The sequence below is a fragment of the Loa loa genome (assembly GCF_000183805.2).
Source record: "Loa loa unplaced genomic scaffold supercont3.91, whole genome shotgun sequence".
NCBI lineage: Eukaryota > Metazoa > Nematoda > Chromadorea > Rhabditida > Onchocercidae > Loa > Loa loa.
This window is the reverse complement of record NW_018108271.1, coordinates 46,846-70,762: the sequence shown is the minus strand read 5'-3', so window position 1 is coordinate 70,762 and position 23,917 is coordinate 46,846. Positions and strand designations below refer to the sequence as shown.

General features: G+C 32.3%; 4 protein-coding genes across 4 annotated transcripts in view; 2 read left to right on the top strand and 2 right to left on the bottom strand.

Annotated features, from left to right (window-relative positions):
- Positions 1–926: 926 nt before the first annotated feature.
- On the bottom strand, positions 927–4,302 carry LOAG_02926 (RhoGAP domain-containing protein). Its single transcript, XM_003138463.2, has 6 exons — positions 4,065–4,302; positions 3,240–3,433; positions 2,507–2,756; positions 1,977–2,192; positions 1,530–1,750; positions 927–1,290 (listed from the first exon to the last, which is right to left on the bottom strand). The coding sequence occupies exons 1-6, from the start codon at positions 4,173–4,175 to the stop codon at positions 1,059–1,061; spliced, it is 1,224 nt and encodes a 407-aa protein (XP_003138511.1). The 5' UTR covers positions 4,176–4,302; the 3' UTR covers positions 927–1,058.
- A 975-nt stretch (positions 4,303–5,277) lies between these two features.
- LOAG_02925 (elongation factor 1-beta/1-delta) lies at positions 5,278–7,992 on the top strand. Its single transcript, XM_003138462.2, has 5 exons — positions 5,278–5,376; positions 5,859–5,984; positions 6,053–6,182; positions 7,286–7,477; positions 7,836–7,992. The coding sequence occupies exons 1-5, from the start codon at positions 5,303–5,305 to the stop codon at positions 7,947–7,949; spliced, it is 636 nt and encodes a 211-aa protein (XP_003138510.1). The 5' UTR covers positions 5,278–5,302; the 3' UTR covers positions 7,950–7,992.
- A 432-nt stretch (positions 7,993–8,424) lies between these two features.
- On the top strand, positions 8,425–19,507 carry LOAG_02924 (ksr-1 enhancer). The gene is made up of 25 exons (XM_020446167.1): positions 8,425–8,660; positions 8,834–8,921; positions 9,479–9,786; positions 9,917–10,052; positions 10,232–10,314; positions 10,788–10,895; positions 11,114–11,178; positions 11,397–11,463; positions 11,668–11,746; positions 11,819–11,946; positions 12,408–12,515; positions 12,828–12,977; positions 13,420–13,578; positions 13,880–13,948; positions 14,056–14,271; positions 14,548–14,710; positions 14,963–15,066; positions 15,328–15,507; positions 16,001–16,176; positions 16,400–16,614; positions 17,444–17,593; positions 17,816–17,908; positions 18,392–18,549; positions 18,909–19,022; positions 19,246–19,507. Exons 1-25 carry the CDS (start codon positions 8,622–8,624, stop codon positions 19,417–19,419), a joined length of 3,330 nt encoding a protein of 1,109 aa, XP_020303456.1. The 5' UTR covers positions 8,425–8,621; the 3' UTR covers positions 19,420–19,507.
- A 2,428-nt stretch (positions 19,508–21,935) lies between these two features.
- Positions 21,936–23,917, bottom strand: part of LOAG_17552 (solute carrier family 22) — a gene marked incomplete at both ends in the record, with an annotated part of 7,118 nt that continues 5,136 nt past the window's right edge. The window contains 4 exons of the mRNA XM_020450212.1: positions 21,936–22,121; positions 22,395–22,559; positions 22,773–22,898; positions 23,268–23,400. Coding sequence (XP_020306145.1) covers positions 21,936–22,121; positions 22,395–22,559; positions 22,773–22,898; positions 23,268–23,400 — 610 coding nt within the window. The remainder of the gene's footprint in view (positions 22,122–22,394; positions 22,560–22,772; positions 22,899–23,267; positions 23,401–23,917) is intronic.

Here is a 23,917-nt window from a genome sequence, read left to right as displayed (position 1 = left end):
TGTATTCGAAAGTAGAAAAGTAGTTAGGATGTAGCAGGAAAAGAAGGAATAACGAGGGATGCAATTTGTGCATTTGGGAAAAAATATTAAGTTAATTTACATCATTGTAATATCGTAATACTGAATGGTCATAGATTGATCTATATGATCTTAAAATGCATGGAACAGCTGAAAGTGCGAAAAACTTCGAGAGCAAGAAACCTTACCATCCTGATGAAAATTTTTGGCAACTCCTCTTGGAATTTCTAAAATGTGAGCCATGCCTGCAATGGATTTTCCCCTACATTGGCAAAGATACAAACAGCAAAAGATGGTTAAGTATTATAACACAGTGAATGAGCAATGAATAAAGATTAACTGGTTTTCTCTATATATGAGAAAAAATTTTGAATAAGTAGGTTTATTACAATTTCTCATCGACTGGAAAATGATCTTTATTGAGCACCTAGCTATTCACAACAAGAATAGGGAACAGTGTGAGTTCTTTCCATACCTTGATGACTGGAAAGAACTAATCCTGTTTAGATTAATTTAATTTCTATACGTAGTAACCTTAACAAAATCCTTCATCACCTAGTAAAAATCAAATGATCTGCTCCTAGAGTACGAGAGTAGGAAAAACAAAAAAAAAAAGCAAGAAATCACAATCATGCAGCAAAAACTAAAAGCCCGATAGTTCCAAAAATATTTACACGATCCCACATATATTAAAGTGAAATTTCTACTTGTTGGCCAACCTAACTGCTTTGCTCGATAATACATTTAATTTCTCTTAGTAGAAACATACCTGAGCCAATTACCATATCAATTCGCGCTTCATACAAACAACAAACAGATCATAGTACGAAACACGTGTAAAACTGATCAAAACACTACAGTGAAGTCAAATCTGGCGAAATTCCAAACTAAAAGAAAAAAAAAAGCAAAACCCATAATTCTTTACGAAAGCATTTGATACGTATCATCGTCCACTAAACGTGTGATGACACTGACATATCCTATGCAAAAGAGTAGATGTAATTAATGTGATGATAAAAAAGAAAAGATCATTTGTTATTTTAAGTAAATGGGACAATCCTAGGATTCTGGATAAGGAAATGAAGAAGCTGGTGTTGCTGCTGGGGTAATGCTGGAACGGTACCAGTACAGAACAATGTAGGCGAAAATATGGTTGCTAGATTTTCGATACTCATTTTATTTTCGCCACTGCTGTCGGCTACTTTTTGCATGTGCATTAATATTGCTAACAATGTCCGGCCATTTGCTTCATTCAATTCTTTCAAAACTTTCCTAAAAAGTAAAGAAACAAATTTTAACGACTTCTTTACTTATAACATACAAATTCCACTTTTCATTGCAGACATTTTATCCACAATTACTCGATAATCGCATCTTTTTTTCTAAATTCCTGAAAGGTATGAAGTAACTCTTGCATTGTTTTCTAACTAGTCAATATTCTTTTGTTGGAGAAATCGGATTTCCTTGGGTTTCGGGCTGCACAGCAGCATAAAGTATAATCAACAATATACCTGCACATTTTTGATCGTTCGTGAAAAGCTCGATTATTGGTGTAAGCGGTAAGTAAAGATCGATATACAGAAAATGGTACAAGTTGCTGCGGCAAAAGCCTGAGGTATAACTTTAGAAGGCCAGCTACAGTATGAATATCTTCGACAATCGAGAGATCAACTTTATGCAAAGTATCGAACTGTCGACGTAGTCTTTCCATTTGTTCATGAGAGCCAGATACCTGAAATGATGATCGATTTCCTGAAACTATGCAATGATATACGATGACCCTCGGTAACTACTGAGGTCCGAAAGCATAGAAAAAGGAAAACAAAGGCAAAATCTATCGCATACACACATATATACACAAAAGTTAGCGTATTCATAAAAGTAAAGAAGCTTATCCTATCTTCTCCTCCCTCTTTGCTGCAAAAATTATTAAATCATTAAAAAAACATTAAACAAACCCTATAGATTCCTTCCACACGCAAACCACGTCGTTCAACCTCGGTAATACAAGCAGAAACAACAGGCGGAATGCTCACAGCATGTGCCATACATAATGTGCTGATATCCACAGCAAACATCCGCTTTACATATTTCGCCTCTGGTCGGCAATCATGGATAGTACGCTCGCTGCATTTCTTATGCGCACAAAAACCACAATCTTCACACTTAACACCCTGAAATCATCATGACATTTCAGATATCTCTTATTTCAGTTTCAGTTTCTGATTAATTTAAATAAAATGACGTCTAAAGCAGTCCTGTGCTTCGGAAACCGCAGGTACGAATCAAGAGTATTCTGGAAATTGGGAAAACATGGAAGTGTATTATTTTATTTATATGATTTTGTTGAGAAGTTAACTTTACAAAGTAAAACTATATGATTTTATTACTGAAGATATAAAACTACATGATTTAATTTCTGAAGATAAGTAAAAATGATCAAAAATTCAACAATTCATAAAAAAAAGACTAGGAAGGAAAAAGGAACCTGTTGAACAAGTCCCCACATAAAATTGCGACAGTAATCGCAATAATGTGGTATTCGGAACGTAGCCGGTGTGAAATTATGACATCGAGCACACGGTTGTCGCCGACAATCGGTTGCTTTCTGATACTGCGAATAAGGACTTTGCTCATAAATCGCTTCATCAGCCATACGTTGTATATAATCATTTGCATGCTTCTCCATATGCATCGTTATCAATCCATCTGCGACTAAATCCTCCAAATGTTCGAATCTAAACTTAACGTTCATATTATTCAACAAAATCTGCTTAATGTTAACAAGACGGCAATATGCTATCCGGGTTAACCATTTTGTTCATCCTTCAAAAGTGACAATCCTTACATTATTGCATTAAAAGCGAGATTTAGGACAATTCTTACATTGTTGTTTTAAAACCAAGATTTAGTTTAGCGTCAATAATACCACCGCTTCATTCCCAATCTAGCAAATATTATCTGTTTGAAAAGTTTCCCATAATTAGTTCTATTTATCTTTTAACACTGCCAACCTAATCAACTTGTATCTAAAGAATTATCTAAAATTGGTTCACAGCAACAAATTAATCTTTAATTTCTTTTGTCGTACAAATGACCAGTGCAACACATATAGCATCAAAAAGCTTGAACAATGGCTAATCATGCAGTGTAAAAAGAAAAAAGCCACTGGCATGAATATTGTGATGTGGTTTCGAATAATATAAATATCAGCTATTTACCTTTTCTCGCCAACATAATGCATACCATCGTAGAAGAGTTTATAATTTAGTACACGCCCATCGAAAAACATACATAACGTATTAGCACCTGGTGAACGCCTAGATGCTCGAACCAAATAAGCACCTTCACCAGCTTCCAATAACATATTTTCTGCTACTTCTCGCTCGATTAAACCATGAAATTCGGTGCCATACTAAAATATTAGTTTTAAGCAACAAAGACAGAAAATGAAGGTAAAAATATGGCGTCGTCTATCGCAACAATAAACGCATTAATATTTGCATTAAAAAACATAGCCCATAGTAACTAATCAAAATTCCAAATTTTTAAGAAATAACAAAAAATATTAATATAAAAAAAGAATACAACTACAATAGATGAAATTATAGTAGAAAGCATGCAACTATACCCTGGAAGATATAGGTATTAATGAAGTTGTGGCATTCGTTTAAGCTCAAAATCAATAGTCAATTTCGATTGAAATTCCACTCCAATATTAATTCAAATTCAAGTTGCGCAATTCAGTTTAATCGCAAAGACAATTTTAGCCCAACTTAATTTTATCCCAGTGTAACATTAGTTTCAATTTCTGGACAATACTTTTTAATTCAGCTTTATCCCAAGTATTCATTCCCATTATTAGTTTAATTTTCGCTTTAAATTTCGATTCAAATACCATTAATCAATTTTATCTTAATTCAAATATAACACAAACATCAATTTGCATAACAGATTTAATTCAAATTCAAAAATTGGTGAAACGTTGCATATCTAAAACAAAAGTATGATTAATATTTGGTGAACAAAAAAAGCAAATATGATACCTGAGGTGGTGATGATTCCGGTGCTATCGTACATTTAACAGGAAACGGTCGTGGTGCAGCTTCCTGAAGCAAATATAAATTTTGCTTCCAATACCCAACTTCCTCCTCCATTCCATCCAATTTTATGTTCTAACAGTTTAGAAAAGGATAAGTTTTCGTTTTTCCAACACACTTAAATTTCAATATTCCGAGGTTTTTTCGCTTCTAATTGCTTCATCAGTCACATGATTACCTGTAATGAAGCAAATAAATCATAACAATTAATTGGTGGCATTTTAAAATGACTTAATCCTAATAAAATTCCAGTAAATTATATCCCAATAAAATAAAGGATTATATTTTTGTGCTGCAATAGAGGCTTCCAGTCTTGAGAGAGATTTCAGACGTGTGATTACGATAGGAAATAGTGACTATTCCGGTGATGCTTCCTGATGGTTATGTCACTTTTGGTCAGGGGGATGGCGGGAGGTTTAGGGTGAGGTTCTTTTCATTTGTTACGCTGTTGGTTTCAAGTTTGGTTTCGGTGGTTTCCTCTTTCCTACTCATAAAATTGGCCGTTGATGAAAATTTTGGGTTTCAAATTTTGTTTGCACTTTCATCTGCATCAGTGAAGGTGATTTTGCATAATTTTTTGAATAATTTATTGGGACTGTTTGAAGAATTAAACCGTGTTGTAGATGACATTCAATGATTGGAGAATTGAAATAATTAGGTGGGCATTTTCTTTTTTGTTTCTTTCGGGTTGTATGCATTAAGAATGATAGTTTTACAGCAGTTTCAAATTGAGTATCTATTAGATATTGCTTCTTTTAATTACTTAATTTAGAGTATTTAAAAGTTTTATCCGCATTGTGTTTGAAATAATTTCTGTTTGATTCGCAAAAAAAAATGTTAGTAAGTCTACTTTATCTTTAAAAATAATTCGATATTGTTTATGTATAATACCAATGCAGGTCTGGTCCGGATTGAATAGCTTTTATTTTTCTCAAATCATCCTTAAGTCTGTCTTGGCAGACATATTGAAATAATAGATGGATAATGTACAAAATGTTTCAATAATTAGTTCGATTTTATTCCTAATCCTACTACTTGTCACTGACTATAAGTTGTTAACTTTTCCTCCTGTATGTCTTTTTATCCGTTTCCGTACTCGATATCGTATTTGATATATTTTCAGTGGAAATCAGCAGCATAAACTTTTGATTAAATCTATAGGTAAATTCTCACTTCTGGTGACAATGTATGACTTGAAAGCAGATGATGGATTAGCAGCTTTTGATGGACATTTGAAGGATTTTGCATATGCATCCGGGTGACTTGTTCATTTATTTTTATAATTTTTTGTTTACTGTTTTTCAGTTTTCCTTTGTTAATACTTTGGGTCATTTTTGCACAATTAATTTTTACATGATTTGTTGTAATCATTATAAGAATTTATTAAAATGGGATTTTTTCCTTCATTTGAAACAAATGCTAAACAGAGATTGATAAAGAGTAATGCTACAATTTTTGGAAATTCATGAAAAAGCAAATACATTATAAATCGTATTTAGGATTGCCGTGACGACACTACGTTTCTGTTCTTTTATGTAACTTTAGCTTGATTGTCTTATCATATTAATAATAATGTAGAGAATAGAGAAAAGAGTATTAGTTAGGTGATTTTTGGAAACAGCTCAAAACTATAAGTATTCTCGAAGAAGTGATGGTATAATGTGAACATTAATGATTACCCATTTCATTTTATGTTTTTCGTTTTTGATGATCGGAATAATGTAGGGAATTACCTTTCAGATACACACCATCTGGCGATGATGTGCAGCTGTTCAGGTTGCTCAGCTCAGAACCAGCTATGAAATATGTTAATGTTTTACGATGGTATCGGAATATAGGAAGTTTTAGCGACGAGGAAAGAAAATCGTAACTAGTTTTGCTTTCCTTTAAAAAAAAGAGGGGTAAATAAAGTTCTGGGAAATTTTTTCTTTCAGGTGGCCTGCCCCGATGACTTCTGTTAACGCAGTTCTCGAGAAGGAAGAGCCTAGCGAAGATATTGATTTATTCGGTTCAGATGATGAAGATGATGAGGAAAAAGCACGCATAACCGCTGCACGACTGAAGGTTTAGTTCTAGATTTTTTACATATTCCAAATAATCCAAAGGAAAAGCCTTGTGCTCATCATCTCATTCTTGGTTTAACTTTTCATCTTATACGCTTTAGAAAGGAAAGCATATAAATTGAAAATTTTGTACTTTTCAATGTAACACCACCATATAGAATGTTTTACGCCGAAACAGAGTAAAAAAGGGGAGGTTAATTTTCTGAGGTTTGAGATGAACCAGGACATGCTGAAAGGAATTATTATTTAATACTATGAGAGGGAAAGATGGCAACAAAAGTATTTATTTCAGTCCAGGAACAAATATAAATATTTGTTTGAAATAAGAGGATTTTCTTACCAAGGATGAAATTAATCCCTTCACAAGAAATAAAGTTTGTGATGTATTGACCATCATCTTATAAGTATAGGAGATCGGAGGCATTGTAAGAAACATACCATGTCAGGTGTTTGCATCATGAGTTTTAGTTGGAATTGAAACATAGCGCAGATACCCTATATTGTATTTTACTTCATCTTATTTGCTACATTATGTCTTCTGTTTGCTCATTCTAGATGAGGAAATACTTTTGAAAAGGAGGTATGTTCCACTTTATACTAGCCGATCAAAGAGGCGATTGCATATGTATCAAAAGTTTCTGATTGATGAGAAATATGATCATTCTAAAATTAAACGTAAACGGAAAAGACATAATGAGACCTCTAACAAATAGTGACCTTCAAGTTTTAGCTGCTGCATTTGGCTTGGAAAATGTTCCAAGGTTGGTATGGTTTCTGGCACGTTGACATAATTTCCCTCCTCCCTCTCCACCTCTTCCTACCGCAGATATATCTGTAGACCTTTTATTGAAGTAAATGGAAAGAAATTATGTGATGTTTCATCAGGTTAATAATAATTCACTGATTAAGATTATGTCCCATTATAATCATAAGGAGTATATTTTCGTGTCTTGTAAAAAAAAAGTGTAGCTATCGCATCAAAAGGATAATATTTCTTATCCCTCTTAAAACAGTCAAAAAAAAAAGACATGCTTTGAAACGAAATAGAGAATGGCGACATACGCAAAGATTGCAGTAAAGTGTCTCAACGAGGAATTTTTGAAGGCTTATGAGGAGAAGAAAGCGAAAAAGCCCGCTACGATTGCCAAATCGAATATCATTTTTGATGTAAAACCGTGGGATGATTCAATCGAAATGGCCGATATTGAGAAGAATATAAGAACGATCGAACTGGATGGACTTGTTTGGGGAGCGGCGAAAGTTTTGCCCGTAGCTTATGGCATCAAAAAACTTCAGGTATGGGATTCGCTTTACAGTATTTGCAGATGGGCTTCAGACAAAAGAATGACTATAAATTTAAAATAGTATAGAGGATTTATTAGTGCAGATCAAGAGAAAATAGTATGTAATAAGGAATCCTAACGCATACAATGGAAAGAAATACCTAAACAGATCGTGCTATAGAAGAATCAGCCGAAAAGAATAACATGAGAAGAAAAATGGGTTAGTGAAGGAAAATTTCGTAGAATACTGGGTGGTAAGATGGTATCGATATTGTTCTAATTCAAATATGAAAAGTATCTGAATGATTTCGAAATGGTTTTTTGGATATAATTTGGAATTCAAACAACTTAAAGAAAATTTCCTTTTCCAGATCTGTTGTGTGGTGGAAGATGAGAAAGTGTCCTCGGACTGGTTAGAAGAGCAAATTGTAGGTTTCGATGATTTAGTGCAGTCGGTTGATATCGTAGCATTTAACAAAGTATAAGTAATAGCGAATGTTTTATTGTTGGTGTTTGTTGAAGAATAAATTATTTTATAAAAAAACTCGTTCCTCATTTCATTTTCAATTTTCATTATGGTATGTACCACAATGCTATCGTTCTTCTTGAAATTTTAAGTTAGATTTCATTGATTCCTCGATCATGAAAGAACGGATTGTAAAGAGGATGGGAAGATGGGAGAGCGAGTGTTCATCGTTCGGGATATCGATATTCATATCTTTTTAAAAATTTGAATGCTTTATTGTGGCGAAGGTGATAAAACGATTTGACGCTAATGAAATGAAAGTGTCAAGTCGGTAATTAGGGCACTATAAACCACAGCAATTATTTCGGTAATAGTATTTAGTTATTTAATCAGAATTTGGTTCTTTCAAATTTGAATATTTTCAGAAAGCAACTGATCAACGCTTAGGACATCGTTGTTCACTTCTCCTGAAAATTTTGAATACTTTGTTGTGGTGAAGGTGTAGGAACGATTTGACACTGGTGAACTAGAAGTTTCAAGGCGGTGGATAGGGCACTATATGCCTTAGCCATCGAGGATTTAGCTGATCTAACTTGTCATTGTTAGCATGATCATTAGTGGGTCGATGGATGGAACGGCTTGAAGGTCGCTATCGTGAATCTGTAATTCTAGTGATTATTGCTCGAGATATATGAGTGCAATCTTATTGTCAACTGAAGCGGCTAATCAGGTTATCACAGTTATTTCATGCAAATAAACGTTATTAAGGATTGAGTTTTTAATTCTTTTGGTTTTTGAAATTTTCGAAATGTCTACAGTTTTCAAAATTTTTAAAGTGGCTTTTAGGATTTTTAAAATAATCTTTAAACTGTTCCAAAAGTTTTTTTATTTTCATGTTTTTAGATTTCTCGTTGTTTTGTTCCTGCCTCTGTCAAAATGGATCAAGCAACTGTTCATGATTATCTCTGTTTGATACAAATAGGATGCACACGCAAGTTTCAGACTTGATTGAAATTTAGTCCACAGTTTCATGCTTTATAATTATAATTTCATGTCACATGATGGCACACATATTGTTAGTATAAATAGGGTAAATAGTTTAAGGTCGGGATTAGATGGACATGCTGTGGAAAGATGAACTCAAGAAAGATATGTTTTGTAATGCATTTACTGTCCATTGGGAACTAATGACTTAAATTGAAAGCGATGTTTTAATATAACGCGTTAAATTTAGTTGGTAACAGTAGTAGACTGAGAAGAGAGCTGTAGTAAAAAAATTTTTTTTCGAAAATGTCGTTATATATTCATTATGTAATACGGACGGGAAATTGATTATGGAAAAAGAAATTATGGAATAGTGCTTTTTTTTTGGGAGAAGAGAGATGAGCTGTTATCAAGTCCTTCCTCTACAGGCCAAACTGCCATACATTACATCATATCTGATGTTTCATATTTTTTGATTATATGGAAATTAAAAAATTGTTTTCCATAAGCAATTTAAATTATGATATAGCAATGATGCAAATACACACTTTGTTAATTTTTCAGCCTTGAGTTTACCGAAAGTAAGGCGACTACCATTCGATCCACTAAAACATCAAACGATACATTTGGAGCGTTTGATGCGAAGTAAAGGATTGATCGATCCGAAAATGGAAGAGGAATATCGGTTGCCGTATTCGGAAAATATTCCATATGATTCGGATATTAACGAAACTATTCCATTTGGTGAACACAGTTATTCTGTATCCCCTACTTTAGCACCACCACCACCATCACCTACTACAGATGTCGCAGAATCTGAAGTCGATTATCGGATTCATTATTCTTACCGAATGCTATATTTGCTAAAGAAGGTTATCTTTTTGCAGACGACTTCCTCCCTTGTTTTTCGTGATTTTGTTTCATAGTTTGTTGAGTAATTAACAACTTTTCCATTTCGTGCATTTACTGAATATTTTTCGCGGTCAAGGATATTATTTGTAGGTAGCAGAAATTTTGGAAGAAATGCGTGAGAAGGCAACTAACCCATCGATTCTACTGTCGATTAACCAGCTGTCGATTGTAGAAACAGCATTTGAGTTCATCATTCCAACAGCAGTCCGACCATATGTTGATGATGGTAGATTATTTCCCCATTTTTTCTTGATGTTTCGAAATCATTTGTGGCCTGTCATCTGCTGTCCTTATCACGACGATTACTTATGGGACAAATTTCGAACATTTTTTGCATCCAGAAGTTTATGTTTTCCCTTCTTTTTCTTGATCTTAGCGAGCCACTATCTCAGTTTTATCATTCAGGTGTGATTCTACATCTGGGTAGGAGTAGTCTCGTGGAGCACTGGAAACCTATTGTTGGCGATGTTGAATTTCGGAAGAAGCAGGTTGTTTTTGTTAATGGATGGTGTTCTTTAGCTAAGGAATATTAATATGTAGTAAGCGGCTGTTTAAATTTATCCATGAAAAGCAGTTTGATTTTTTTGCTTTAGCTTGTGTGGAGAAAATTTATGTATGAATTTGATAGTTGATGTTCTGAGTCCATGTTAAATCATAACTCAGCTGATTTCTGGTTGCCTTCCCATAGCTGTAATTGAAGTTCAGATAACGGAAGCAAAAACTAGCTTTACTATGATCAATTTTTTACAGATTTGCTGTAGCTATCCTCCAGTGTTTGGATTTGGATTTTTTCGTTATTTGCAGTTTTATATTATCCATATTCCTAGCATATTTTGATTGCATTATCGACTAGATTACTAAAGCATCCATTGATTTGTCAAATGACCCTGTACTGATCTGACAACCATTTTGTAAGTCATATACTATCCATCTTTTGTAACTAATCAATGGACATTTTTAGTTGAAAAAAGCATTAGAAGTTTTCGATGTACTGATGAATTCATGCGAAATGATAAAGAACTGTGTGGTAAAGAAATTTTTGGCGGATTATATATGCTTAAATGAGCAGGTTTGTTGGTTTCCATTTGTTTCCTATCACCGAATTGTTCTTTTTTGTCTTTGCGGCTTTGAAATGCTTTTTATCTTCCATGTAAGGGATTTGTGATGATATTTAGAAAACTATAGAAATACAGATGGTTTAGTTCTTTCTTTTGCTTTTATGGTTCTTATATAAAATGATAGAAAATCCAAGGAAATATGTTCTCATAATATCTTTTTTTTTTGCAGCTGATTAAACTAGGCGAGAAAAATCATAAGCAGAAGTATGGGGAATTTATTCTAAGCATTGACAGGTATTATTTTCACGTATTTCCCAGTGAATTAATCTGTGCAATTGGCTAGATAACTGGCAGATTACTAAAAAAAACATTGTATCATACCATTATTCAGATCTGTGACTTGCTATATGATCTGATGATAATGAAGGTGGTTTCGTTCGTTTTGTTCAGGTTAGGTGACTGTTAAAGGTATATCATTTTATAAAAGTGGTGTTTTATTAATTGTGTTTCAGACCTATGTTGATCACATCGCTGTTCATTTTATTAACTGCAAATAAGAAACAACCGAAATGGTTGCATGTAAGTTATAAATTTTGTGATAGTTCTTTAAACATACAGCCATTGCAAATTGTACTGCTAAGGAATAGTCTGTATAATTTGATAATAATAAGTTATGAGGTGCAGTCTTATTTTACTCATCCGAAATAATACTAACATAATTTTTTCAATAGCAGTTTTACTATACATAATATACATCTTGCTACGTCTTTTTTTGATTTTCAGAAAGCAATAAGCAAGCATATCACCAAACTTTTGTTATTGGAGAATGGATTGTATCATTTAATAACAGCAATAACCGATGGTATGTATATCGTTCTGTTTCAGTTTAGCGGTTTTAGATTATTTCCAGAATGGTAAAAATAAGTTTTTGCAGGTGCAAATTGTTTTGGTGATTTCGGATTTGTGCAGTCGTTATCGCGAATATTGGTAACAGTTCCTTATAAAATACCGAAAGAAAAATATTATATTTCTTTAATTGAAAATTTTTTGGTTGTCATGGAGGTAAATAATTTGCTCATTTACAATTCTACCATTTTAATTTTTATTGACTTGACTCACTTTATAACATGTTCTTAACCGCTTTAAACGAAAAGGCATAACAATTTTTAGCCCATTTACAGCCATTATTTCAACACGTAATACGATCATACAGCGCTATGATCCGATAAGTAGTTAGGTTCCCTTCATTTATTTCCATATGTTCCATTTATGTTTTCATCAGAGTAAAACAGACCTTCATTACGAACACGATGTAATTCATAATCAAAAGGTTTTGGCGATTCTGGGAGAATAACATAATGAGGAGGGAAGGTATTGAGCTATATAGCGACTAAGAATACAAAGCGTGTTGAGCATGTCAACTTGATGTGAAGTTCTATCTAACTAGAACAAGAAAATTGAGGAGAACAAGAAATTAAGACAAAATAAGGAAATGAGAAAGTAAGCACTAACTTCAATTTTAGAAGCATCCAAATGCTGGCGATTCTGCTGTTTGCTTTGCCGTTGTGTTAGATATGTTGCCGAAAGAGTTAGTCGAAATGATTTTCGATACATTGTTGTTGCCATGGGAGGTTTGTTTCTTGTGGTTTGAAGTGGATAGTAAAGAAAAAAAATCGCTGGACTTAAATTTATTCGATATTTTTTTTAATTTCAAAAAAGGAAAAATTGACAATTAGTAAATCGACGGTTTGTTTTCTTTTTAATTTAGTTTAAATGGCATATTGTTGTAGATTGTAATTTTATTTTTTAATGACACTGTATACAGCATCTGTTACCATAAACACATCGAATGTTATAATTAAGTGCTTAAAAATTCTGTCATTCAAGAAAATGATGATAGCAACACTGAATATAAATAAATGAATAAAATTTTCATATTTCAGAATCTCAGATTTGATTGCTTTTCAAAATACCCACCGAAGAAGACCAATTTTTTCGACCCTATGTTAGACAGGTCACTCCGAATTTTGTCATTTTATACCAAGGCTCTTCCTCGAGGAATGCATTTGCCACTCTTCCGCAGATTCAAAGCGGTAAAAGATTTCAATTTTGTTTAGTTGTTCGTTGAATTTCTGCTTTTGCTCTCTCAAACAGTGTCAACATTTAGTAGTTCAATTTACTCTGCAGTCTATCACTGCCAAGCTATGCGCTGAAGGAAATGTTGTGACGGTTGACAATATGGAACTTTTTCAACTATTAGTATCAATAAACATAAGGAATGGATAGTTTTAGTGATCTTAATGAAATATGTGGAAATCACATTACATTCCAAAATTCAATGTAAACATTTCTTTCATCCTAAAAGAGATGTAATAATGGAAAAAGAGTTAAGGTTAGACGTGCTTTCTTTGGATTGTTTTTGGATTGTGATTTGATGTGGATTCGTGCTAATATCCGGTCCTACGATTTCTGAAAGAAGTAACTAAATGTATACATTCATAACAAGAACTACTATGACATAGTAAACGTTTATAGCTATTCAATTTGTGGACCCTGTTATATGCGAGCTATACGGAAAATGAAGAAAAACAAATGCATGGAATCTCTGCGGAGTATGACAATGCCGGTCAGGGAATATTTGATATTTTACATCGGATTCTCGATGATCCATCATTCGAAACAGTCGACGAAAAGGTTATGGATTTCTCTAATGTTCTGCATTATTTTCCGTTGTTTTTAATCAATTATAGTCGTAATTCTAGCGTAATTCTAATTATTTTCATAATACTAATGTATAGAGTTATAGCAATTGTTGATCGTATTTTTTGCTAGTTACTTAAGGTCATACGTGTTGTTTTAGCATTTCATTTTTTAAGATTTTATACTTATATACCATTTTTTTTCGTTCGATCACCTTTATTATATCTAATTAAATGTGAAATAAGTAAAACTGAAGTTTCTATTCCACATATGATAAAATTCTTTAAGATTTCAGGCGGAGTTTCTTGTTCGGCAAATAGAAGATGACCACGATTCGTATCTACCAGAGCTGAGCTATAAAAAAGTTAGTTCTGCTTCAAGTATTGTTAAGAAAATTCTGAACATTCTTGATGAAAATAAGCTGTTTCTGGTTTATTGATTTTGTCTGTGCATTCCTTATATATTTCTTAGGTTCTAATCGAGGAGGTCGAACAAAACGAAGTCAAACACGAAGAGAACGCACAAACGAATACTTCGTCGATTATGTCCACTATTTGTGACGGTCATATTTTTTGGCTAAAACTTCTCAAAGCCCATTATGCAAGTCTTCGAATCTATCTTGTAAAGCCTCAAAAGGCAGAAAGTGCATTTATTCGTTTCGAGAAAGGAATTTTGAAAATTTTGCAGGTAGAAATTACTGCTTTTGTTTAATTGTCATAGGAACAGTAATGATGAGCACGAGTGCTTTTTCAAAAAAAGTGGTTAAGGGAAATGGAATAGCAAGTCATTTTTTCTTACTTGATCCCAATCCAAATCCTCTTCGTGAATTTTCTTGAACTGACTTTTGTGATGCCCTTCGAGTATTCGTTGTAGAACATGGATGTAGTGATACATTCAATTTTAATAATATCACGACATTTAGTACTTTCGATGAATAGGAGCTAATTTTACAAGTTCTTTTAGAGAATTCAAGGAGAGGAACCAAAAGCATCACGTCGTTTAGCAATCAGAACGGCGATGTGTTGCATTGAGCGTTGGGCAGAAGTGGATTCCGACAACGATAGCTATGATAGTACTTGTAGCTCTCAAGAGACATCAGACAACGAAGAAATAGGCTTCGAAGGAAGTAAGAGTGCTTTTTTATGTTAAAGAAAGTAATTCTAATAAGTCAGGCTTTTTAATTTCAATGATGGAGCTTAGATCAGATCTCAGGTTCCTATATCTTCGAACCCTAGTTTGCTATTCAGGCTAGTGGAAGGGAACAGGGGGTTCTGGGAACTCGACGAATGATTTTTATTTTACTTTTATTATTTTATTCTCTTGTTTTGTGACTTTTTTTTTTTGTTGTTTTGTGCTACAGTTCATTCTTGATTCTCAGGAAAACAGAAAGTGAATTATTTTTTGAACGATTTATTGCCTATTTTGTCGGAGACAGGCACACTCTCAGATGATAACTTGGCAAATCTTATTGACATTCCTTTGGTTAGTTCACCTTTATGTTTATGAAAAAGTTCTAGTAATTTTTTATCTGATCAGCTGTTCGTTGATGTGCAGTGATGAGTGAAATTTTCTTTAATTTCAGCTTCAAATTTGGATCTTTGTTATCATGAGTATGTATCATTAGCTTATCATTTAGGAAGCAATTTAGAGATTTAGCAATCGGTAAAAATCAAAATTCCATAAAGAGTTTCAAATTTTTGATATTTGATACTGTTCCTAATGCAGTAGAGTGCTTTTCTACAGAGCATACTGGATGTTACCACAGCAAAATTGAATGTACGCGTGAATTCGATCGCAATGGATATAAGAGGTATGCCGTCGGAGGAAGATAAAGAACTTGAGGCTACGGATCGAAATAATATTCATCTAGCACTGACAATTCTTCACTGTATCCTGGTCTTCAAGCAAGGAGAATTCATAAAAGTATTTGTTTTACAGTTATCTTTCATCCTTTTCACGACCGTTTCCAAAACGTTGCAACCAATGTTCTTCGTTCGTTGTGATTTTGGTATTATCGGATGCTGCAAGTTTTTCTTTTTTTGAGTCAAAATTTGAAATTATTGTTGAAAAAATTGGTAAGTATAATCCGAGAATTACTCCTCTCCTTTTTTCGAAATAGGGATATAACTATATTGCATTGCCATTGTTTATCCAAAGCTATTTCTGATATTTGGCATAATAGTGTTCAGGAATAAATACCTGTGACCTGATCCTGGACTCTGTTTGCATATTACACACCGCTGATCAAAACAATCATTAAAGTAGACGGCACCGTAGGAAGGAAATCTGAAACTGGATTGTATTGTTTCAAAATGCTTTTTGAATTGGTCAAGATATCATTTGTCCCTTTAAATTCATGTTTCCCCCGATTCAGTTGTTAGTTTTTAATTGCTTGTGCTAATTTTCCGAATTGCAGTTCAAAGAAAATCTGATACGTGGAGCAAACATTCTACAAGCTTTCTCGAATACAGTTTCAAAATTGGGTGATACGGATAAAAAGCTATATTTGGATTTCCAGCAGCTTGCTGGGGAAATTATTGCACTTTTAAAAGCAAATAATATTGAACCGAGGGAAGATAACGCGGCACCTAGGTAAGTTAGCATTTCTCATTTTGATACTAATGTCTGTTTCATTCAAATTTCATATCTTCAACTGTACTGCTTCTACCTGTGCCAAATTTAAATTAATAACTTCCGATTATCCTTTCGCTTTTGAACGCACTTGTTCAGTTTGGAATTATTGATTATTTAAGCTAGTAACCATTAGTAACCGTTGTGATGAAATCACAACCTCCAGAAAGTATCAAAGTTTTAGTTTCATTGATGAATCACCAATTGTTGGCGATAATCCGATGAATGCCCGAGGCTCAGAATCTTTCTCTTTGGGACAAATCCAATCCGACCTTTTGGATGAATCAGAATCCATTCGTGGACATGCTTTAATTAAGTTAGCAAGAGGTATTCGCCGAAAAAACAGGCAGCTTCTGGATGACATTACTGCTGATCCGGCAATTATGCATATTGTTTTGGGTCAGTTATGCAGTTTCTCAATTTCTTTAATTTTTTATTGTAATTTACAACATAGCTGTCATTATTATCATCATGGCTAGGCTTCGGGAACAAAAATTTGAGAAGGGGTCCGCCGACACGAGCTACAAATGCTATAAATGTGAATATATCCTTCCAGCATATGCAGTGAATTTTTGTAGGTGAGGCATAGCATGCATGAAATTAACCTCACCCTTTACTCCTAAGGCTTATCTACAGGACCTAACAAGTTAAGACGTTGACAGGATGTAGGTTTTGTTAGAGTATTCTGCTGTATGGATGGCTTTGCAGAGCTAAACAAACTCCTTATTGCTCTAGTTCTGAGTTAGAATTATTCTTCTAGGATGGTTACGGGAAAATTAACGAGCTTATCCTACGCATTTTGTCTGATCCTTCAGTTGGGACCTGTCTGGCGTGAGGCCTTACCAGAAGCATTTGCTACCGCCAGCATAACTTGCAACTTCATAAGGACATATAAGCTTTTCCCTTGGCAAGTAGATGCCCACAAAGTAAACTTGCAGCAATACGAACATGCACTTATATTTTATAACAGAATCATAATCTTAATCATACACAGTAATTCATATCTGATCTTATTCTTACGATTTGCTGTGTACTCACGACTGATCATGATTCTTGATAATCTGTCATATGCTTGTATTTTTTTGTGATTTATTATACATTCGCGATTCGAAATTTTTGCAGGTTGTAGAGCCTTGTAGAACAGCGGATTATATTTACTGATTTTCTAATTTTCATGAAGGAGGTAAATTGGTTCCAAAAAACTTGAAAATCAACTGGAATATTTCAGAACAAGTTGCTGATAGTGATTCTTACGTTTATTTGGCAGCAATAAATGCGTTGGCGGAGTTAGCATATTGGAAGCAACAATTTTTCGATGAGATGGTTGAATTTTTTCTGGACCCGGCAAAAAAGCTGAAATCTATTCTCGAGCTCAACAGTAACTTCTTTTTTCCATAAAATTCTACTTTTATATACAGAGCATACCAGTGAAAATAATTTCAATTGCCATCACTTGATGTGCTTAGTCCGAAAATGAGCGTAGTAGTTGTCAACGTTTCATATATCCCAGTTTCCATCGAATGCTCTTCCACTTCCATTCGAAATTCTTTTTTACCATTTGCAACAAATATGTCGTTATTCATAGCTATAGTAATTCCAGTGGACAACTTACGGAACGAAGAAAAAGAAACATACTTATTGATACAAAGAGTGAAAATCGGCGAAGCAATCGCGAAAGCAAATAAAAATCTTGGTATGTCCACTCTATGTGTCTTTTGTCATATAATTGGAATAAAAGATATTTTGAAATAGAAGATTATTTCAGTGTATACTTTTAATATAAAACGACAATTCCAATATATACCTGTATTCCACATATTTGGAATGGAAGCATATATTGGATTAATCGTTTTAATTAGTTATAATCATATTCATCGCATAGTTTTAATATCATAACACATTGTTAATGTTAGGTATAGTATAAACTGATTGCATTACATAATACAGAGTATGCATCGAGCAAACACGGGGTCAAAGAATATGACAGACATGGAATATACAGGTTGAAGATACAAAAAAAATTACATTTAGACATTATAATGTAAAAACGCATGCTTTCATTCTATAATGGTATAACTTTAATGAATAAAATGTGTAAACCAACAGATTGCTGTGCGACAACAAATGATAGTTTCGTTTTCCTTTCAAGAAGGTGAAAGAAACTTTAACTTTTTAGGTGAAATGGCACCAGCATATTTTGATCGTATGGTAAATCCGATGTTGTCATTGATGCTTCATACTAAAGATGATCTGCTGCGAGCTTCCGTACTCTCCTCATTGTCCAACCTTATCGTTTCATGCCGTGGATTGAATATACACAAGCATCTTGATGAGGTATACGAATCATGATATTATATTATAGCTGAGCTTATTCCTGTTTGTCTTTGTTCGTGGCCTTTCACTTTTTCTAGTTTTTTTTTTTTTTTTTTTTTTTAGTATAGACGTTATGTTATGATATGCTTGGCATTTTTTAATATAGGAGAGGATTAAATTTTATAAAAGGCAAGCAGCACAAATTAACGCTTTGCAATTCAATATATTGAACGTATTTATGGCAGTTTTATCATTTCCATTGTTTCCTATCATATTAACATATTACTGTGCCCTGTCCTATATCATGGTGTTGTAATGGTCATGGGAGAGCATTTGGTTGTTTTTGATATTTTTCTTTATTGGTTCGAAAGTTCTTTCAGATGTTGCTAGCAGCTAAATTGTATATACGTGATGCTGAAGCGGAAATAGTAAGACGAGCGGCAGTTGACCTAATGCGTGCCATTGTCAGAACATACGATATCAGTCTTCTGCAAGTTAGTAATTTTTTTATCATTGATTTCTGTTGTTGAGATATTCCAGCACTTTTAGTAATTTTATATATTTTCTTATTATATGCTAAAAATCTCGATGTGATTTGGGTATCTAGAACGATTTGCAGATGCAGCTGAAGTTGGAATTTCATAGAAAATTGGGAAATATAATTATTTTGATGATGAGAAAAGCTGAACGAATATGAATTAATGTTCAATTTTGCAGGAAGCTCCATCACATCTTTATGATATAGCAGATTCGCTGAGTTATATCCTGGACCAGGATGAAGATCTGGTCGTTAAAACTCATGCAATGTTATGCCTACAGGATATCGATGCTCAAATGGAGGAAGGTTTTTTGGAATTTGAAAAAGCTCATACGCGCAAAATTCGATTTTAAATGGTTGGGGTGTTCGATATAGTAAGTGTATTATCCATTCATTGCACATTCGAAGTATATCATATGTCATCTTTTTATTGATGATTCGTCAGCTAAGTGCCTTACATGTTCCCACATGTGAAAAATATTTTCTCTTCCTTTAGAATAGACTAGTGGAAAAAGTGAGAAATCAAATCAATTTACATCATTTCTTATCAAGCATTAAAACAACATCATGCTAATCGATCAGATGCAAATATGATTGTTTTGAACATGTTCCATTTGTACATTTTTTTTCAACTCGAATATTAATCTTTGTCTCTTTTTACTCTGTAATTGATTGCTTCTAGGATTCAGTTTGAATTATTATGATTTTCCTTTACTTGGTAATACAGCAGAGTATTTTTACTAACACTTCCTCATTACTTCAGCTTGAGTTGTAGTTGGGCGTATCGCTTGCTTCGATGGTACTATTTTCATATTCCTTAAAACAGTTAACAAATTCGACATACTCAATTAAGCTCATATATTTTGTTAGTACCATAATAGCATATAACCAGTGTCAACTTTTATAATTATAAAATTTTCAGTGCAACGCATTGATTTCCTAAATTCGAATTTAATACTTTTCAGAAAGATGAAGAAGGCTGAGGTTCAAACATCTCAAGAAGTCCTTATTTATAAATTTGTTTCGTTGTAATTAGGTAATAATAGTACCTTTTATAATATAACAGTACCATTGTTTAGTCGGTAATCCTAATCATTACTGAAAATGATATAATTGCTTAATCAAACTGGATATCTTTTTAAATTTAAAATCTCGTCCACCTTTTCTCTTTTTTTGTGTATTTACGTAATCCAAAGTGCCAAATACCAATTGGAAAGCTTCTTATAACATATAACTTGTAAGAAGGACTTATAACCGAAGTTCCACGTGCCTCTGCTTCATGGAATGCATTCATATTAGGTGTTTTCTAAACGAAACAAATGTTGGCAGCGAACGAATCCCGTAAATAAACCCTTCCTACAAACTTATACCTTTTGTTCGGACAACATTCATCCTATGGAAACATCAATGAATGAAGGAAACAAGACTTGAAGGCATGAAAGGGCTGAAAAACAATACAGTAGTAACTCCTATATCGGTTTAATTTAGTTAGGTGAATTTGTAGGAACTTTCCCATGATTTGAGAGGACTGATGAATTCTGAAGTCTTAAAAAAACTAAATAAGGATGAAAACTCAAAAAGAATTTCTTGGTGGATTTCGAGTATCCTAAATTAAGGTTGGGAGATTTTTCGTTGATGGTGATGATTTGATCGAATCAACTTAGCTTCTACACCTCCTTTCTCATGCATTGTTTATTCATTATCCATATGCATACTCCCATTTAAAGAATCTGTTTCCCCACTATTATGGTTTCGGAAATATTTTAATTCAGGTTTACCTCACTGTATAGGTCTTTCATGAACTTTATTTTGTGGTACTTATTTGCAGCTCTTTTTTGTCTTTAAAATTTCTATCAGTAATTTATTTGCTACATACCTATGACGTTTTTCCAAGTTTTATCCAGTTGAAAGCAATCAGTCATTTTTTGTTCTGTATTCTCTGTTATCTCACTCCGTCATTTCTGATGATGGGTAATTTTTTCCAAACCTGACGTAGCAATTAATCATATCTCAGGGATTCTTTTCTTTTTTTTTGGCCTAATCACTGTTTTCTTCAACTATTAAACATATGCTCAAACACGTAATTGAATTTCTCATTTATAAATAAGAGGATAAATGCATGAACAGTAGCACAGTAGCAAAGCTTTTTTCTTTTCGAGCATTCGTATTATCGAAAATCGAACATATTATCAGTATTAATCCTTCTTTCAGTTTTACACAACCTTATTTATTGTTAATTCCTATCTCCTCGAACAGCAATGTATGATTTCTTTACTTATAGATAAAATTCTTTTTTACAATTTTCTACTTTCTTGTTGTTTTATGATCATAGTTATTATATGTTGTGGGACAACATTGCTGTACGAGATCTTTTTCACAATTCATTATCCTTTATCATTCTTTGTTTACTTATTCCCTATACTTTCCAATGATACTTGTGAACTATGTCTATTCACAGCTTCCCTATTTGAAATTAACATGGAAATGTCTATAGCTTTTTTATCGCAATATTTTCTGAATCATACCGATAACTTGTGGATGATGTAATTAAAAATTTTAAGGATTATATCATGTAAATTTGAAATGAAAAAAAAATTGTTTTGGATAATAAAAAGAATAAAGAATGGAAAGAAAATGTCATCTTACATTGAATTATCTAATAAACGTAGCTGCCATTATATTCTGACTTCTTTTTTCTTTTAAAATTTAAGTGATGAAATTATGCATATCAATGAACTCTCCTTAATGTTACCTTTTATGTTTGAAATTAATGGAAAGGAATGAACAAATCATTAGAGAAATCATTTTGGTAAATCTATTTTGAAACGTATATTTCGGAAAATTATCAATGATTTAATATAGTGCAGTTTCATTGTCTCCTTGATACCATTGGTATTTGTTCCTCTTGTATGCTAATACTTTCTTCGTCCACTCTATCAAGATGAACATCTTTTGTTTCTACCAAAAATAGGCATGATGAGGTTAAGCTAATTAGGCCAACTATTACAACGATAAGATAAGCTGATGGTGGCCATATATTTGACAAAAAAAAGATCTGAAAATGAAGGAAATGTCATTTTTGTTTAAAATTGAAATTTTACACCGAAAAATGGATAGCTTTTAAAAAGTTACAGCAGAAAGTATTAAATACTTTCTTTCAAAATACTTTCAAATATTTCTTAAATTTTTATCTTCCTCTTTCTTTTTTCCTTTTAAAGAACAAAAAGTGATAATTTGTATAAAATATGGAAAGAATTGAAAGAAATATGCCATTTTTCTTTTTCTTTTTTTTTTCTTTGCAATTTTTAAAATTTTTAATGAAACATACAGTTGGTGAAAGTAATGCACCAATTCTAGCAATGAAAGAGCATGAACCAAGAGATGAAGCACGCATTGATGTTGGCATTGATTCGATCGCACATAAATAACATGCATCCCATGTATACTCAATAAATACTGTACCAATTAAATTAATTACCAATATAGCGATACCCTTTAAATTAAATATAATGCGAAAAATTGATTTTGTTTTAAATAATTTGTTACAAAAATTCTTGTATGCAGGAGGAATTGATTTTTTTTTCTTTTAAATTTTTGACAATCAAATAATATTTTAACAAAAAATTGAAAAAAAAAAAATACATGGAATGGGAAAATATTTCGTTAAAAAATAATTTTTAGAAAAAAAGCTAATAAATTAGCTAACCTGATAATGAAGATAAACAAGGATGGTTAATGTTAGAAAGCATATGCAAACAGCTAATTGCGCATATTGATGTAATTTACGACGATTGAATTTTTTATTTACTGTATCATAAATTACCAATGCTATCTATATGTAATAAAAGGATTAGTAATTACCATTCATTGTTATTTTAATAATAATTATTTCGCAAATTTCTAAATTTAATTCTATCCTTTTTCTTTCTTTCATATTAAATTTTTATGTTTCAAAAATAAATAAATTAAATTAAAAGATGGGGAAAAAAAAAATTCAATCAATTTTTTAATAATTATATTTTGTTTGACTTTTTTTTCTTTCATTTACTTTTAATCAAATTCTATTTGTAATTTGTAGTGTTTTTTTTTCTTCATTGCTTCTTAATGAATTTATTTTTTATCTTTTAATAAATTTAAATATTTGTAAAACTTGAGTGAAAAAAAATTTTTTGATAATTATATTTGAAAAAAAAAAAAAAACCTTAGAAGCAGCAATAAGAATGGAAAATAATGCTTGATTGAGGAATAAATTACCACTGATACGTGATGAATTTAAATCAATTGCATAGCCACATAATGATGCCGTAAACCATATTAACCATAAGATGAATAATCTAAATAAATAAATAATGGATTGTAATTTATGAAAATTAATATTTGAGTATTTTTCTCAATTAAAATTTTCAACTAATTACAAACTTTGGTCAGAATATTTTAATTAATTATACACTTTAGTCGAAATTTTTAATTGATTAATTTTAGTCATTTTTTTCTCAGCTAATTACACATTTAATTGGAACTTTTAACTAGTTATAAATTTTAGTTGCAACTTTTAATTAGTTATAAATTTTGGTTGCAACTTTTAATTAGTTATAAATTTTGGTTGCAACTTTTAATTAGTTACAAATTTTAGTTGCAACTTTTAATTAGTTATAAATTTTGGTTGCAACTTTTAATTAGTTATAATTTTTGGTTGGAACTTTTAATTCGTTATAAATTTTGGTTGGAGCTTTAAAATAGTTGCAAATTATTGAATTAGTTGTACATTTTGTTCAAAAACTTTTAAACAATTACAGATTTTGATCAAAATTTTCAACTACAATTAATTTTACCTATGATTTTTTCTTTTCT

Excerpts from the sequence above, each read along its gene's own strand:
- LOAG_02925 (XM_003138462.2), top strand. The coding sequence starts at position 5,303 with ATGTATGACTTGAAAGCAGATGATGGATTAGCAGCTTTTGATGGACAT. Across the intron at positions 5,985-6,052 it reads AGCGACGAGGAAAGAAAATC|GTGGCCTGCCCCGATGACTT; the intron begins GTAACTAGTTTT and ends TTTTTCTTTCAG. Across the intron at positions 6,183-7,285 it reads TAACCGCTGCACGACTGAAG|GCTTATGAGGAGAAGAAAGC; the intron begins GTTTAGTTCTAG and ends GAATTTTTGAAG.
- LOAG_02926 (XM_003138463.2), bottom strand. The coding sequence starts at position 4,175 with ATGGAGGAGGAAGTTGGGTATTGGAAGCAAAATTTATATTTGCTTCAG. Across the intron at positions 2,193-2,506 it reads TGTGGGGACTTGTTCAACAG|GGTGTTAAGTGTGAAGATTG; the intron begins GTTCCTTTTTCC and ends TGATGATTTCAG. Across the intron at positions 1,291-1,529 it reads GAACGATCAAAAATGTGCAG|GAAAGTTTTGAAAGAATTGA; the intron begins GTATATTGTTGA and ends TTTACTTTTTAG.
- LOAG_02924 (XM_020446167.1), top strand. The coding sequence starts at position 8,622 with ATGAGTGCAATCTTATTGTCAACTGAAGCGGCTAATCAG. Across the intron at positions 9,787-9,916 it reads TGCTATATTTGCTAAAGAAG|GTAGCAGAAATTTTGGAAGA; the intron begins GTTATCTTTTTG and ends TATTATTTGTAG. Across the intron at positions 16,177-16,399 it reads GAAGATAACGCGGCACCTAG|TTTCATTGATGAATCACCAA; the intron begins GTAAGTTAGCAT and ends TCAAAGTTTTAG.